This window comes from Bos grunniens, chromosome 29 (genome assembly GCF_055505025.1).
Source record: "Bos grunniens cultivar Pamir isolate PY7600 chromosome 29, Bosgru_T2T1.0, whole genome shotgun sequence".
NCBI classification, from domain to species: domain Eukaryota; kingdom Metazoa; phylum Chordata; class Mammalia; order Artiodactyla; family Bovidae; genus Bos; species Bos grunniens.
Window position 1 is genome coordinate 48,991,337 of NC_141193.1, and position 17,196 is coordinate 49,008,532.

At 42.2% G+C, this 17,196-nt stretch overlaps 1 protein-coding gene across 2 annotated transcripts in view; it reads left to right on the forward strand.

The window, feature by feature from the left end:
• FAT3 (FAT atypical cadherin 3) overlaps positions 1 to 17,196 on the forward strand; it is an 805,898-nt gene that overhangs the window by 95,659 nt on the left and 693,043 nt on the right. Inside the window, exons 1-2 of one of the 2 annotated variants that reach the window (XM_086383384.1) lie at positions 13,608 to 13,840; positions 13,997 to 14,165. The exons of the other annotated variant lie outside the window; for it this stretch is intronic. Coding sequence (XP_086239510.1) covers positions 14,114 to 14,165 — 52 coding nt within the window. The 5' untranslated portion in view covers positions 13,608 to 13,840; positions 13,997 to 14,113. Of the gene's footprint in view, positions 1 to 13,607; positions 13,841 to 13,996; positions 14,166 to 17,196 lie in introns of those variants that run through there. 2 annotated transcript variants of the gene reach the window in all.

Below are 17,196 nucleotides of genomic sequence, written 5' to 3' on the forward strand. Positions count from 1 at the left end.
AGGAGATGGCAATTAAATGTTGACTCTGTAGTGCTGTCTACATCAAGCACAAAATACAGAACTTATTTTTGCCTTTGCTTTCTTATTTTATTGTATGTAACATCATCTTGCTGGATTAACAAGATTTGGTGAGCCATGAGAATCCTTTACTCTCTCTCCTGCATTTTTTTTGTGGGAAGATGGAATATGAATAAATAAAAGAAAATGCAGAGCCTAGAGTCAGGCAGTTGTCATGATGTTAATTCCAGGCATGTGCTCCTCTCTATTCCCTCTTCTAAGCCTTGTCTGTTTAAAGAGATCGTTGGGCGATTTCGTGGAGCTGCGTAATCTCTGTCAATCCCTATTGATCTTTCCTAGTGTAGTTTGCTTGCTTTATTCAGTGGCCATAGGCATGGTTTCTTCGTTCAAGGTCTTTCTGATCACCTGGTCAGGAGCAAACTTGAAATCTCAGTTTGCTAAGAAAAAGACATCAGAGTGCTGAAGATTTTGTATAAAATGCATTTCCCATGTTGCTGCCTCGTTGACTCATTCAACTCACATTTACTGAACATTTGCAGCCTGTCATAAGCGCTTCTTGGTGGAACTAGTAGGTACAAGGCAGAATGAGATAATTCTTCACCTGGAGGTGTGTGTGGACTAGTACAAGGATGGAGTGTCTGCAGTTCATATACAAGTCTGGTTCATAGGGTCTGCTAGGAGCAGCTATTGATAGGTTAAATGTTTCTGAAGGCTGTGTCCAGACTTGACCAGGAGGTTCTGCTGGATCAGTAGGGCTGTGTGTAAAGAGAAGGCTTGTTTGATCCCTGGGTCAGGAAGATCCCCTGGAGGAGGGCATGGCAGCCCACTCCAGCATTCTTGCCTGGAGAATCCAACGGACAGAGGAGTCTGACAGGCTGTGGTCCGTAGTGTCGCAAAGAGGGGCTTCTCTGGTGGCTCAGACAGTAAAGCGTCTGCCTGCAGTGCGGGAGACCTGGGTTTGATCCCTGGGTTGGGAAGATCCCCTGGAGAAGGAAATGGCAACTCACTTCAGTATTCTTGCCTGGAAAATTCCATGGATGGAGTCAGACGTGAATGAAGCAATTTAGCACGTATGCACACATGCACATGTGTGCAGAGAAGAAGTGATGTGCAAACTGCATATTTGCCATCCCGGGCTGGGTGATGTCTGAATACAATTTTTTCAAAGAATTATGGATGCAGGGTCAAAAAATGCATCGTCTCAGTTGGAAAAAAAAAAAAAAAGAGTTTCCCCTGATGATCATTTATTTTATGTTTAATCTAAAAACATATGTTACTCTTCTGAAAAATTTTCCCTTTGTTGCTTTTCTTCTACTTCTCCTTAAATTTTAGGTTACAGTCAGGAAATTGCTTTCTTCTTGCGAGAGTAGTCCCTCATCAGCCAGGGGTGTATATATATATATATATATATATATATATATATATATATATATATTCATGTACTTCCACAACAGCATGAGATAAAGCTAGCTGCTCTGCTGACTGTGGAAGAAGGGGCTTCAGACTCTTGACTTTTTTCTGTTATTCAGTAATTCTGATTCTCAGATGCACAGTGAAATCACCTTGGATGTTTTGAACACCCAGGTCCTGCTCCAGACCAGCAGGGTCTCCGGGGTGGTACCCAGCCCTGAGGTTTCCCTGTGCAGCAAGGCAGAGGGCCGCCATCTTACCAGGTTTTCACCAGGGTTTGGTTGGTTGAATGACTGATCACGTGCAGCTGCTCCTGGTAAATTGGAGGGAATGGCTGGGAGGAGTAGATGAAGGAAGTCACTGAGGGATTCTTCCCGGCTCAATGGTCACGGCCAAACACACAGTGTCTAAATATAGTTGAAATCATTTGTCCATGTCTAGACCCACATTTTTTTTTTTAATGAGGTATGGTTGATTTACAATGTTACATAAATCTCAGATGTACAACATAATGATTCTCAATTTTTAAAGGTTATGCTCTGTTTATGGTTATTATAAAATATGGCTATATTCCCTGTGATGTAAAATATATCCTTATAGCTTACTTATTTTATGCTAGTAGCTTGTACCTCATAATCCCCAATTCCTGTCTTTCCCCTCACTCTTCCCTCTCCCTGCTGGTAACCACTAGTTTTTCTCCATGTCAGTTAGCCTATTTTCTTTTCTATTATATTCACTTTGCTGTTTAGTTACTATGTCCCGTTTGACTCTTTGGCAACCCCATGGACTGTAGCCCACCAGGCTCCTCTGTCCATGGGATTTCCCAGGCAAGAATACTGGAGTGGGCTGCCATTTCCTTCTCCAGGGGATCTTCCCAACCCAGGGATCGAACCTGCATCTCTTATGTCTCCTGCATTGTCAGGCAAGTTGTATATCATGAGGGCCACCTGGAAAGCCCATTATATTCATTAGTCTGTTATATTTTTTTGATTCTACATATAGGTGATATCATACAGTGTTTGTCTCCCTTGGGCTTGGAGGGTATTATGCTTATTGAAATAAGACAGACAGATTCAGACCTGCATTCTCAACAGTTTCCCTAGGTTAAAAGCTCAGAAATTCACCTCTGATTCCCACACAGTCTCTGAGAAGCATTACAGAGTTGTGGCTCAGAGCACATGATCAATGTCACAGGCTTTGAAGTTGGAAAGAACAGGATTCACATCTTGAATTTCACACTTACCATTCATATCCTGGATTTTACACTTACCAAGTGTGGATCTGGAGCAGCTACTTTCTGTTTTCGTGGCTTAGCTCCCGCTCTGGAAAAATGGTAGAATAAATGCATGTAGCATCATAGGATTTTAATGGTTAAAACAGACCGTGCAGAAAGAGTAAGCCCTTCATTCTATTGGCTGCAGAGAGAAGCTCACTAGACATTGAATTTCAGGGTCGTTGTGTGTCTAATATGAGGGTTAAACAGGGATCCTGGGCTCTGAGTGCCAGTCCCAGCAGTAGCAATGCTGGGTGTGTGCACGTGTGCGTGCTCAGTTGCTTCACTCTTTGCAACCCCCTGGACTGTAGCCCACCAGGCTTATCTGTCCATGGGATTTTCCAGGCAAGAATACTTGCGCGAGTGTTTTCGATGCCTATGTACTTCCCAAGCTGTACATGAAACTACGTTACTGCGTGAGTTGTGCCATTCACAGCAAGGTAGTCAGGAATCGCTCTCGGGAAGCCCTTAAGGACCGAACACCTCCACCCCGATTTAGACCTGCGGGTGATACCCCACGTCCTCCACCAAAACCCATGTAAGGATCCGTGTCCTTAAAGACTGAAGAAATATTGGTTTCTCTGAAAAGACAATAAAATGGAAATTATACTTCAAAAAAAAAAAAAAAAAAAAGAATACTTGCATAAGAAACTCAGACGTGTGAGTTGCCCTTTCCTCCTCCAGGATATCTTCCCATCCAAGGGATAGAACCCCTGTCTTCTGCACTGGCAAGCAGATTCTTTACCACTGGTCCACCTGGGAAGCCAGTGAGGCTGGCTACCACCCTCTAACTGATGATCTGAGAGTGGAAAGCAAGTTCAGGCAGCTGCTAGCAGCCAACTGCACATCAGGTCCAACTTTCCATGACATGTCTGTTTCATGGGTTTTTGGCAATCAGTGGAATAAATGGATGATATATCTCATAGGTGTTTTGAAGCCCAGAAATGGAGCTGAGCTAGGCTTAGCCTTTTCCCCTCACGACTGACCTCCCTATTTACCAGGATGGGGTGTGAAGGATGACTGCATTGTACCTGCTGCCTGAAATCATAGCAGATCCTATGCCTTAGCACTCTCCAGGCTTCGAACCTAAAAAAACAGACTGACCCCTTTCCTGGATTTGACTGTGTCTCCTGTGTTATTTAGACCACTCAGTGACCCAGAGCAGTAAGTATGAAGTGATCCTTAGATTTCATTTTAGTAATAAAAACCTCTGTAGATGTCAACATTATCCATGCTTCAAATAAGCAGCAGCATACGAGCTTGAATTTTAGTTTTCTTGCTTTTGCCTTGTCCTCTAGAAACAAGCAAAGTCTGAAAGGAGAAAGAGGAGCAGCCCTAGAAGTAGATGGGCCACAGCACTGGAATATTGTAGTTGCCGGATTTAGTCATCACTGGTAAAGTCCTTCTCCTTCATGATGCTGTCCTCGAATTCTTATCCTGCTCCAGCCAGATACAAGGTCTTGCGTTTTCTGAATTCTCATATTTCAGTCACTTTTTAAGGACTAGTTTTCTGTTATTAAAATTATTTATGTACAGATTTCTACAAGCTTCTTAAGGGGAGGGACTTATATTAGCTATTTTCGTATCTCGCTTAATATCTAAACCTTTTTACAAAGTAAATACTCAATGGGCATCAAGTGAATGGATACATGTTCTGGGCACAATTACAAGAAATTAATCTGTACTATCAAGACTCACCATTGTAATCCTGATGTCTGAATGACAGCCATCATTTACTTTTCAGACTATTTAATAGCAATACTGATGTCCAGACCTTCTAAAGTCCTTTTAAGAATTTTTCAATACCTTAGGATGTCCAACCTCCAGACAAAAACCCGTGGCCAAAAGCAAGGAAGAGTTTCCACTGTTTTTCCTCCAAATCTGCAACTATTATGTAAGCATACATTTGCAAACGTACTGTTTTCTTTATTCTTCTGGTGTCTGAGTGTAGTAATCGTTTAGAATTCTCCCACCTGCTTCAAGATGTCAAAGGTGGGGGAGGGATTGCTCTTGAGAGCTCATCAATTCTGCTTCACTGGACACTGGGAAGACACACGATGTAAATTCTCTTTTGAAATTTTAAATTGTTTGCAATCTGTGGCAGCTCTGGCTTTATTTGAATATGTTGGAATGATTGGGATGGCAGTCATTTGAGTCAGAAATTCTGTCCAGTAAAAGCTGGACATTAAAAAAACCAGCATTTGCCTGCCTGGTGGTAAGCTCTTTTGGGAAGAATAAGCTTGTTTCTGTGTGCACAGCAAGGAAATGGGGGTGGTGAAGACATCTAGGATGAGACAAGTGGTGATTGACAGCCCAGCTGGTGGAGATGGGTAATTGGAAATTCATGGCACATAAATCTCCCAGTACTTATCTTGAAGCCCGGGAAGAGAGGAGATCTGAGCAGGGGAACATTTAACTCTTTCAAAGGGCACTAATAATGTAGCAAATCTTTAAGTTCTTCATTTTAACTTTAATTAAATTACGGTTTTCTGTCTTGGAGAGATAAATGCGTTCTGCTTAAGGAAATGATTCTGTGCATAGTAAATGGAAATGTGCAGAACTGTGGAAAAAAAAGTTCTTCATGTGTTAGTCTACTTTGAAGGTGTGTTTTCCCACGGGTCCCATTCCTTTCGAGAGCAGTTGTTTCCCTCTCTCTCGTTGGGTTTCTAGTTTCTCTGTGTACAGTGATGTCTCCTCTATGCCTCTTAACTTCTAATTTCCAAACTAGTGTTTTGTAGAATGAGGTGATAGTAGATAATTAACAAGTAATTTGAACTAAAACCGCTAGCATAAGTGGAAGGGACATTCATCATACTTATTGAAGTTTCACGTTTTCTCTGAGGATCTGAATTTGGTTCAACATCTTTGATCTGGACAACTACGCTTGCATTGTTTTGCTGGTGATAATCCATTGTCCTATTAAAGATAATCACTAAGTTCCTTTTTAATTTTTATGTCTAAGCCAGGCAACTCCATGCAGACTAAATAGCTAAAGATTTTCATCCCAATAGATTATTGAACTTGTCAGGGAATGAGTGAGATTGGGAAATTTAGGATGTCCAGTTTGAACCTGAACCTGATCAGTGGAACTCCCTGGTGCCTTTGCATGATTGGGATGGGTCTCTTGGGAGAGTGGATCTATTTTATCAGCTGGGCTTGACCCATGTCTGCCTCATTTGTATTGAACTTCAGTCACTTATCTAATCTTAGTGCCTTGTATGCTCAAAGATGTGTGGCCACATTTGGGTTATTTCTGGTTGGCCAAATGTTGCATGTGTTGCCATGCCGGAGTTCCTGCTGGTGAACAGAGTTATGCCATCGGGGGCCAGCTCTCTATGGCTTTAGGACTTTCATGAGCCTGATGCCCTGACATCTGAAAAGGGAATAGAGATTGAAGAGGTACGCTGGGCACAGACATGAGAGTTGTTACAATGGTGGGGCATAGGACTTCCCTGGTGACTCAGACAGTGAAGAATCCACCTGCAAGGCAGGAGACACGTGTTCAGTCCTTGGGTTGGGAAGATCCCCTGCAGAAGGGAATGGCAACCCACTCCAGTATTCTTGTCTGGGAAATCCCATGGACAGAGGAGCCTAGGAGGTTACAGTCCATGAGATCACAAAGAGTCAGACACGACTGAGCGACTAAGCTCCTATAGGGTGTATTAATTAATCTGAGGAAATACACTGAGCTTTTAAGTTCTGAGCCCTTGTGTTAGGCAACCTTTGACATACCTAAGAAGGACAAGGCATGGCCCCTTGATGATGTGAAGCCAGGAAACCCAAGTGGACATTTGAGCTCTTCCAGGAACCAACCAAGTTACCTGGGTTGGACTAGATTTGTAAGGTGAGATGAAAGAGTTGGACTGATAATCAAGCACAGTAGGAGGAAACATCCATAAACTTTCTTCCTCTATTCAAAGGCCATTAAGGCTACTTTACAGTTCTGACGTGTGAAGGATGCCCCCTCACATGATGCTCCTTGCCGTGCATAGAGGAGGAAGATGATAAATACATGTGGCTTGACTGATTCGGTGTGAGCCAGGTGATGGCAGAGGGGTGGCTCCCAGGGAAGGGGTGAAGACTTAGGTTTGACAATCACAGCAGGAAACCTTTAGCAGAAGAGATTATCAAGCTTTTAAAACCATGTTTCATGCCTTAAAAAGCACTGTAATTAATATACGTCTCTTCAGTGAAGGACACAAAAAGCCATATCTTCATTTAAACAACATCAGCAGTGCTCTGTCAGCACGACCAGTATAGGCTTTATAAGGGCAGGTTTCTGAGTTCACTGGTAGGTTAAGCTCACGGCTATCATCCTTGGGGTCTTCTTGTGAATTGCAAAACCTTTAATGGCCCCCATACCTGCAGAAAGAAGTTCAGCTGTCTCCAGCCTTCACCTTCCAACCTTCACAAACTTCCGTGAACCTATCTTTTTACTCTTCATCCAGTACAGAGTGCCAGAGGATAACAATTCAAAATGAGCACGTTTGCTGTTGAAGAATGTGCATTCTAGCAAGTGGGGGAAGACATAGAACAATTAAGTGCTTCCGTGCCAAAAGAGTAATTTCTGCAGGATGCAGATGTCATTCATAGACATGTCATGCATTCCCAGGCCACTGTTCTTTCCCACATCGTATTTCCTGGGCCCAGAATGTTGTTTCTAGCAGGTCTGGTGGCAAAATCCAGCTCTTCAGTCAAGGTCATGGTCAAAGGTCACTTTTTAGAAATTTTCATGGACTTTCCCCATTGGGGTTCGGGTGGCAGTTTGGGGTACACTTATTGTGTCTCTGGGTCTCCCCCACTGCACCATGGGGCCTTCAAAGGCAAGGGCTTTGTCGAGTTCACTTTGTTGAAGAATAGGAGCTTAATGAAAATTCGCAGGCATGCAGGCCCACCATGACGGCGGGCCTTTGTCATCGTGTCCTCGCTGTCCATGATGTGTTTGGCCCAGATCTCTGAACTGATGACTCGGTCTCAGAGAGGCCTCTCCTGACCTTTTAGAGGCCCTCTTCTCTAAAACAGACCCTTCCTTTCATCCAGGTTTCTCTTTATCGCTTTGTCAAGGTGTGTTGTCTTTGTAGCAGGCATCACTGTGTGAAATTATTTTGCAATTGCTTTTTTAAAATTGAAGAATGGTTGATGTGTTAGCTTCAGGTGTGTAGCAAAGTGGTTGTGTACACACACACACACACACACACACACACACACATATGTATATGTTGTCAGTCACTAAGTCATGTCCGACTTTGCGACCCTATGGACTGCAGCATACCAGGCTTCCCTGTCCTTCACCACCTCCCAGAGTTTGCTCACGCTCACATCCATTGAGTTCGTGATGCTATCTAACCATCATTTTAAGACTCTTTTCCATTACAGCTTGTTATAAGTTACTGAGTAGATTTCCCTGCGCTATACAGTGGGTCCTTGTCCTTGATTGGTTATGTCTGTTGCTCCTAACTGAAGCTGAGCGGGGATGTGGTGTGTCTTATTCACTGCTGGATCACTCTCACCTCGAACAGTGCCTGACCTGTCAAGAGCCTTCATCATGTATTTGTCTAATCCATGAAGGGCATTTTGTTCCCATTTTACTTAGTTTGCATTTTTTGGTCCAACATACATTTTTATTATTTAACAGTGAGCTCACGACAGATTTTCACAGTGTTTTCTTCTTTCGCTGGGCTGGCTGGAATTTTCTGGCACCTTGAAGATAAACACAGCAGGATGGCATGTTATGCCTGACCACATTTGGCTCTAGGCTGCTGACTTTTCAGGGCTTGTCTTCAGCAGGTGCTGCACAGACATTCATGGGGTCCTGGATCCTCCACTCACATGCTTTTGGGGCCTGGCTTTCCAGGGTCAGGGTTTGGTCTGATCTCTTTTGTCTTTTTCAATTGTCTCCATCAAGTCAGCTGCCCACCCTGATATATGAGTTACATTCATAAGAAAAGAAAGTGAAAGTAAAGTCACTCAGTCATGTCCGACTCCTTGCAACCCCATGGACTGTAGCCCACCAGGCTCCTCCATCTATGGGATTTTCCAGACAAGAGTACTGGAGTGGGTTGTCATTTCCTTCTCCAGGGGATCATCCCCACCCAGGGATTGAAACCAGGTCTCCCGCATTGTAGGCAGATGCTTTACTATCGGGACAGTGGTAATTTTTTTTCTTCTTTCTTTAATGACTGTTCCAAAGGAAAATAAGTTCATGGAGTTGAAGGAAGAGGAGAGGATGGCAAAGGAGAGAGCACCATGGGGGATAAACCTGTGACCAGGAAATCCTGGGATTCCAACCACTCGAGTATCCTGTATGCATGAAGCCTCGCCGACTTGGGTGGGGGTGGCTGCGTGCACACCCCTTGCCCTCTCCCTCACAGAATCTGCTCTTTTCAGTAAGATAAAAGCAGAATAGACAGAGAATACCCCAGTTCTGGGCCAGCCAGTCACCTTTACCTTAACCACCCTCTTCTTCATAGTTTGAAGGCGGGCAGTGGGGTAAGGGTGTGGAACTAGCTTTGCTGGATGGCCAGTTCATCACTGTCTCCAGTGGAGACAGTTATACCTACTGTTCTTGGCCTTGGGACTCAGAACAGCCAGTTAAGCTGTTATTATTGTTCCTCTGCTCCAACTGAGCTTGTAATTTCCTGCAGTTATTACAGGGGAGTATGAGAATCAGAATGATTGAAGTGTCAGATGTCATAACTGGATCATCTTTGTATGCCTTATATTAGGTCGAGTATGTGTGTGTGTGTGTTTTACATTAAGCTACATCCCTCTTTCTAAAGGGTCCATAGAAGCCTTGAATAATTCAGGGTACAGCCTAACTCTGCAGAACCTTCTAGAATTCCACTGACATGTCCTAATGAAATGTCAGGGTATTAACTCCTGTAATCTCTGCTTTAGGGATGGAGATGTGCACGTGTGTGCACACACCCACATACACGCACAAATATGCACAGTTGACCCTCTGGCCTTCCTTAAAAATCATGTATAAGTGGACCCATGCAATTCAAATCCATGTTTGTTCAGGGATCAACTGTATATATAACCATCTCCCCATAAGAGAGTGCTATTACCTTATTTCTCATTAATGATCATTAGCTTAAGAGGTTGAGACTAAAAAAGATGGAAATATTTTTCCATGAGCTTTAAAATACTATGGGATAAAAATTAAAGGAATAATTAAAATAATTTAAAAGTGGGCAGAAGCCCTAAACAGACATTTCTCCAAAGAAGACATGTAGATGTTAATAAACACATGAAAAGCTGCTCAACATCACTTATTATTAGAGAAATGTAAATCAAAACTACAATGAAGTATCACCTCACACCAGTCGGAATGGCCATCATCAAAAAGTCTACAAACAGTAAATTCTGGAGGGAGTGCAAAGAAAAGGGAACTCTCTCACACTGTTGCTGGGAATGTAAATTGATGCAGCTATGGAGAGAAGTATGGAAATTCCTTTAAAACTGCCATATTGTAAAGTAATTAACCTCCAATTAAAATAAATAAATTTATATTAAAAAAATAAAACTACCATATGACCCGACTATCCCACTACGAGCCAATACCCTAAGGAAACCATAATTGAAAAAGACACATGAGTTGCAATGTTCACTGTAGCACTAATTACAATATCTAGAATATGGAAGCAACCTAGCTGTCCATACACAGATGAATAGATAAGACAGCAAAAGAGACACAGATGGATAGAACAGTCTTATGGACTCTGTGGGAGAGGGAGAGGGTGGGATGATTTGGGAGGATGGCACTGAAACATGTATACTATCATGTATGAAACAAGTCACCAGTCTAGGTTCAATGCATGATACTGGATGCTTGGGGCTGGTGCACTGGGACGACCCAGAGGGAGGGTATGGGGAGCGAGGAGGGAGGAGGGTTCAGGATGGGGAACACATGTATACCCGTGGTGGATTCATTTCAATATTTGGCAAAACCAATACAATATTGTAAAGTTTAAAAATAAAATAAAATAAAAAAAAAAAAGTTGTGGTACATATACACAATGGAATATTACTCAGCCATAAAAAGGAACACATTTTAGTCAGTTCTAATGAGGTGGATTCTTGAGAGTCCCTTGGACTGCAAGGAGATCCAACCAGTCCATTCTGAAGGAGATCAGCCCTGGGATTTCTTTGGAAGGAATGATGCTAAGGCTGAAACTCCAGTACTTTGGCCACCTCATGCGAAGAGTTGACTCATTGGAAAAACCTCTGATGCTGGGAAGGATTGGGGGCAGGAGGAGAAGGGGACGGCAGAGGATGAGATGGCTGGATGGCATCATCGCCTAGATGGACGTGAGTCTGAGTGAACTCTGGGAGTTGGTGATGGACAGGGAGGCCTGGCGTGCTGCAATTCATGCGGTCGCAGAGAGTCGGACACGACTGAGCGACTGAACTGAATTGAACTGAATGAGGTGGATGACCTAGAGCCTATTACACAGAGTGAAGTAAAGCAGAAAAAGAAAAACAAATATCGATGCATTAATATATGGAATCTAGAAAGACGGTCCAGTGGAGACAGGGACAAAAATAGAGACCTGTGGACACAACTGGGGAAGGAGAGAGTGGGGCGAGTTGAGAGAGTAATACTGGAACATATATATTGCTGTCTGTAAAACAGATAGCCAGGGGGAATGTGCTGTATGACGTGGGGAGCTCGAATCCTGGTGCTTGGTGAAAATCTAGAGCAGTGGGATGGGGTGAGAGTTGGGAGGGAGGTTCAAGAGGGAGAGGACATATGTGTACCTATGACCGATTCATGTTGGCGTATGGCAGAAACCATCACAATATAGTAATTATCCTCTAATTAACAATAAATAAATGAAAAGATACTATGGGATAATATTCAAACCTCCTGCTGGTTTCATGTCACAGAAACTGAAATTCTAAGGAAAAAAATTGGCCTTTGTCTGCAGCATGGCTATATAATGAACTAGAGTACCATTTAATCAGCTGAAAAACTCTGGCAGTTCATTGTGTAGATGTAAATTGTAATTATCTATCTAACCTTTTCTCATGTAAGGGTTGTTATTGAAAAGGTTGTTTTATTTCCTTACTTTTTCTTTCAGGTTCAGTGCCATTTATATGTATATTGAATTTAATTTAGGGAAAAGAAGAAAAATTTGCTAATACCAATGGGTAGAAATCACCCCTTTGTGGACTGTTATCTAACTTCTATAGTAGCACAGAAGGCACTGCATTTACAGTCTCTCCATTTATAAACATTTTTTTCTCAGGCTGGCAGGAAAATCCAAACAGAACTCATAGGTTGATTCTGAATGAGAAATAGTCTCAAGTTAGAATGTATTTGTATAATCACTATTTTTATTAATCATTTAACAACTGTGTTGATTAATTTTCTGGCAGTGTTAAGTTAATAAGATTTTGAAGAAAGGGAAGAAGTCATTTTGTGTATGTGGGTTTAGTTTCATTTTATTCACAAAAATGGTGTTTACTTAATAACACGGGTGGAAATAAGCAGAGATTCAGGGTTTGTCATCTTCTATTTTAGTGCAACAGCTAATGAATGGAGTGGATGCTTGTAGAGAAATAGATTGTGAGTCACAGGGGTGCTGACCTCTCTGGGATGTTTGCAATTTGGATCAGAGATCTTTAGCTTCTACCAGAGTATCATTTGTTCATGGATGCTTGGTCCATGCCAATTACTGAGGACTGAGATCCCCAGTATAATTTTAAGTTTGTGCTGATTTTTAATGTGTGAAAGTGTTAGTTGCTCAGTGGTGTCCAATTCTGTGACTCCATGGACTGTACCCGCCAGGCTCCTCTGTTCATGGAATTCTCTAGGCAAGAACACTGAGGTGGGTTGCCATTCCCTTCTCCAGGAGATCTTCCCGACTCAGGGATCGAGAACCCACTTCTCTTGTGTCAGGTGGGTTCTTTACCACTAGGACCACCTGGCTTAATGCATGGATTCCCCTTTAAATGAAAATCAGTTTCACAAGGAATTTATGTACTACTTTGTAGATAAAATGTATTTTAAAATTAAGATTGGTGATAGTTTTAAAATTCTGTTGTGTTGTTTTCGCTTCCATTTTCCCTCTCTTAATTGCGTGGTAATGGGGTTATTTCCCCATTTGTTGAATAGAGATCTGTCTCATGCACCAGCCCACATGGTTGTATCTTGTGACTGATTTTCAAAGGTTCACATCTGAGAGTGCTTAGTTTTCCAACTCTTAAAAGTGCCGTTGGAATACTTTACTAACATAGTTAAAGGGACTAACAGTCTGCATCACCTTAGGCCCTGAAGAATTTGAACCAAGTGGTAGGCATTGCTTCTGTAATTTGCTCTTATAGAGTCTAGAATTCTCACCGTATAAATGGATTTAAGAACAATATTTGTATGGTTTAGCTTAGAATTCCAGTAACAGAGCCTAGGTGCTGAACTAGCTCTTTAATTTTGCCCCCTTATGAAAGATTTGTTTCATGAGATGAATAGTCAGAGAAACCATGCTATCGTAGCAGGGGGTGGACTGGCTTCACCTCATCACATAATCATTTCATGTTGGATGAAAATTTAGCACCTGGTGTTGAAAACCTAGAGAAAGTTTTGACAGCCCATTAAAATGTAATTTAGAGGGTTTTCCATCCTATTAAATATAATCCATATAGAAGCTTGTTTCAGCAGTTGCATGGTTATGGAGGGATTTTGATGGAGAGTCCATAGGGTTTGGTGACATACTGTTTGGTGATCTATTGATTTTAAAGGTTTGTAGAGTATGTACCTAAAAAGTAAGGGAGCTGTGTGATGTGGTTTTCAAGGCACTCTCTCACCTTTTCCTCAGAAGACTTTTCCCTCCTTAATCCTCTCCAGGTGGTCTTCTGGTCCTTCAGCTTGAGGAGTGAGCCATAATGCAGGTCTCCGTGGGGGCTCCAAAGGGGGCTGGCTAACTTCTTTGCTGACCTCCACCTTTCTTTCTGCCTGATGAATCAGGGTCCCTCTTGGGTCTACATGTCAATGACAGAGTAATTTCTCTGGAAAGCAATTACTTCTCAGTCCCCTTCTCAGTCTTTCTGACGGGGTTTGGTACAGGCCCAAACCTCAGGGCCCGTATGTCTCCTGTATAGGTGTTGGGAGAGAGAATGAGAAGCCGCGTACAGGGGGTGAGAGTGCGCCCCAATTTTGGCCATGACTATCTACTCTTGCTCTCACAGAATTTCCTCTTGGCTAAGCTTTCTTCTATGTTTGTATGACTGAAGTTTCAGTCTAAAAGCCAGTCAGGTCAATCAGCGCTGTGGTTGTCTCTCAATTGTTTGTAGACGTGGAGGGGCAAAGAGGGCGAGTACCTGGCTCCTGTCTCTGATCAGGACACACCCGGGTCAGAAAGATGAGGTCTGTCCGGTTCTGCAAGGGTGTTATTTGAAGAATGAAAGGGGATGACTTCGTCTGGGACTCAGAGAAGCCCGATCATTCATAGAGCTGCAGGAGGTAGGTCGAGGCACTTCCTGGATGTCGCACAGACGTGGGGATCCGTGGTGGGTGGGGAGCTGTGGGCAGGAGGCATGAGGTGTCACATGTAGGCCATTCTGTGGGTCTTTTTGGCAGGGTGGGCACATATGCTAGGCGGGAATAATCTTTTAAATGGATCAGGCCAACCCAGGCATGACAACCAAATGCAGTGTGAGTTTCAGAATTCAACTCTGGACCGGAAAAAGGACATAAATGGGACATATTGGCTAAGTTTGCTTGCTCAACCTTTGTAGGAAAGATTGTCCATTTGTTTCGAAGTTCCCTCATTGTAAGCCTCAGTTTCTAATGGGAAACTGTTGGCATTTCTCTGTCCTTTCCTTGCATCTTGTACCCTCTCCTTCTCTGCAGTGGAGCTGCTGAAAAATATTGAAATGCCAACAGAATGTTGAAAGCAAAGTCTTCAGAGATTTCCCATCATCCAAAATTCAGGTGGTCCAGAGAGGTGATATTATGTGTGTGTGTGTGTGTGTGTGTGTGTGTGTGTGTGTGTAATATAAATCAACTAGGTTGTTTAGGGAGTAATTACATTTTTATAGTTTTTTCTTTTAAAAGTCCATGTTTTAGAAGGGACAGCTCCTTCATACTGTAGAATTCTAATTCATAAATGGAGAAGGAATAATATAAATAGAAAATCGTCCTTTGGCAAATGTCATAGCAATAATCGTCACAGATAATCATCAGTGGGGCTAAAAGTAGTGCATGAATGTATGATGAGAAATGGGATATTTGCATGTTCCCACAGTATCTCCCTATGAGAGACGAATACATTAAAAAGGGAAAATAGTAATTCTACGGTGGAGAAACCTAGCAACCACAACCTTAACCAGATGATCAGTTATTTTTGCCTGACATATCAGTATCGTGTAATGCTTGCTCTGATGCAGGAGAAAGGAGAGCATCACTTCTATGGTATTCTTTCCAAAAATACACACCCTGAGTTAGTCATCAGGAGGCACAATGTAAACTCAAATTGAGAGACATTCTACAAAATAAGTAACCAGTACTCTTCAAATGTCTAAGTGATGGTTGTTGAGGGAATGCCACAGGTTTAAGGACACAGGACACAGATGTAAGGAGTAAGGACACGGGACAGCTAAATGCAGTGGCAGCTCCTGAATTGGATTCTGAACCAGCAAAGGGTTGACGACAGGCAAAAATTGAGTAGTCTGTTGATTTGTTAACAGTGTAGCATCGGTGTTAATTTCCTACAATTGTTATATGGTTGTATAAGATGTGAGATCTAGGAAACCCGAGTGACGGGTATATGGGAACACTTTGTGCTAGTTTTTCAACTGTTTTATAAATTTGAAATAAAAAAAAAAAAAAAATTTTTCTTTTTTTAGGAGACATTAAGCTCCATTGAGCCAATGGATTCATTGATTCCATCATATCCTGTCTCTGCATATACCTAGTCCCTCTTCTAAGAAAATTAAAGCACATGCAGATGCCCCTTTGCTGTTATAATTTTACTTGAATATTCAGACTACATTTTTTAGCTTCTCAAGGTTGCTGTCTCCTCTCATCATTACCAATAAGAGAGGAGGGCTGGTCCGGGTTTTCCCACCCAGGACCAGCCCTCCTCTGGTCTTCCCACCCTTAGGCTGTTCTTAAGTGAGATCCCAATGATAATAGTGCATATTTACCATGAAGTCATGGAAGCTTCAGCTTTAGAACACTTCACTCTCAGGGACCTCTTCGAAAAACCTCTGACTTATTTTTTTTTTATTTATTAAAAATGTTTTTTGCATGATATCTTTAAATTTTGTTTTTTAATTTGGGGGATAATTGCTTTACAATGTTGTGTTGGTTTCTGCCATATAACAATTCAAATCAGCCATAATTTTGTATATATTTTATCCCTTCCCTCTTGAGTGATGGTTTTGAATTCATAGTTTTATATTTGTTTCTTAAAGAGGGTCCTGCACGTGGTGTAACAGGTCACACAATACCTGAAATATTCCTGCTTCCTGGGAATTATTTGGCCTGAGGCAGCCCCACACAAGATGATACAGTCCATTTATATCCTGACTCACATTTCAGAACAGCCTAGAAGAAAACAACATCAAGTGGAAGCTGGAATCAAGTATTTAAAAGTTTTCCTTCACTGGGTTTGGTTCACTATTCGACTAAGAAAAGTTAGAATCAAATAAAAGCAAATGCAAATAAAAAGCACCCTTGTCAGCAGTCACGCTTGGTCGGAAGATCAGCTTTGCTGCATCCGAAAGGTCACTGCCCAGAGGAGCACACTTTGGACCCTGACAAGCAACGTGCCATGAATTGACTTGGAGGCACAGCTGACACTTGTAAATCCCACCCCCAGCCCGGCCGTCAGCTCATCCCACCTCATCATGCCTCTCAGATACGCTCACAGCCCAGATTTTCAAGTACCAGACCTCACAGGAAGAGGCCAATCATCCGCATGTAGAAGTCTGTGTTAAATGAAATACAGGATCAAGCCAAGGAGCCTGAGTTAGGGACTGGTGTTGACAGCTCCTCATTCCCGCCACTTACTAATTTTATTTCCCTGCTCAGCTGGTGTCATTGCCTAAAAACCTTTTAAGCACAGGTTTTCATATTCTGTGATTTAACTCTTTAGGACCTTCTGTAACAGGGGAACTAATGACCTCTTCTCTATGAACATTTTAAATTGAGCTTATTCTTATGGAAATTTGATGTTTAGTGGTTTTATCAGAGTGATTTTGTTTAAAGCTGGGTATAAACCTAGGTATTCTAACCCTGAGTTTACCACGGACAGTTGAAGATTAGACTTGTAACAAAAGACACAGGTATTTATTTTGAAGTTGCCTTCTCTCCTGGACTTTACAGTTGGGGTGTGTGTGTGTGTGTGTGTGTGTGTATTTTGAGAACGTTTTACTGCTATACCCTCTCTTTCTCTCATGGGTTGGTTAAATATCTGTGTTTTCAGAGTAAGCAGAGGACAGAAAGCAGAAAGAATTTGAAATTACAAATTAAACTAGTTGTGCTAGAA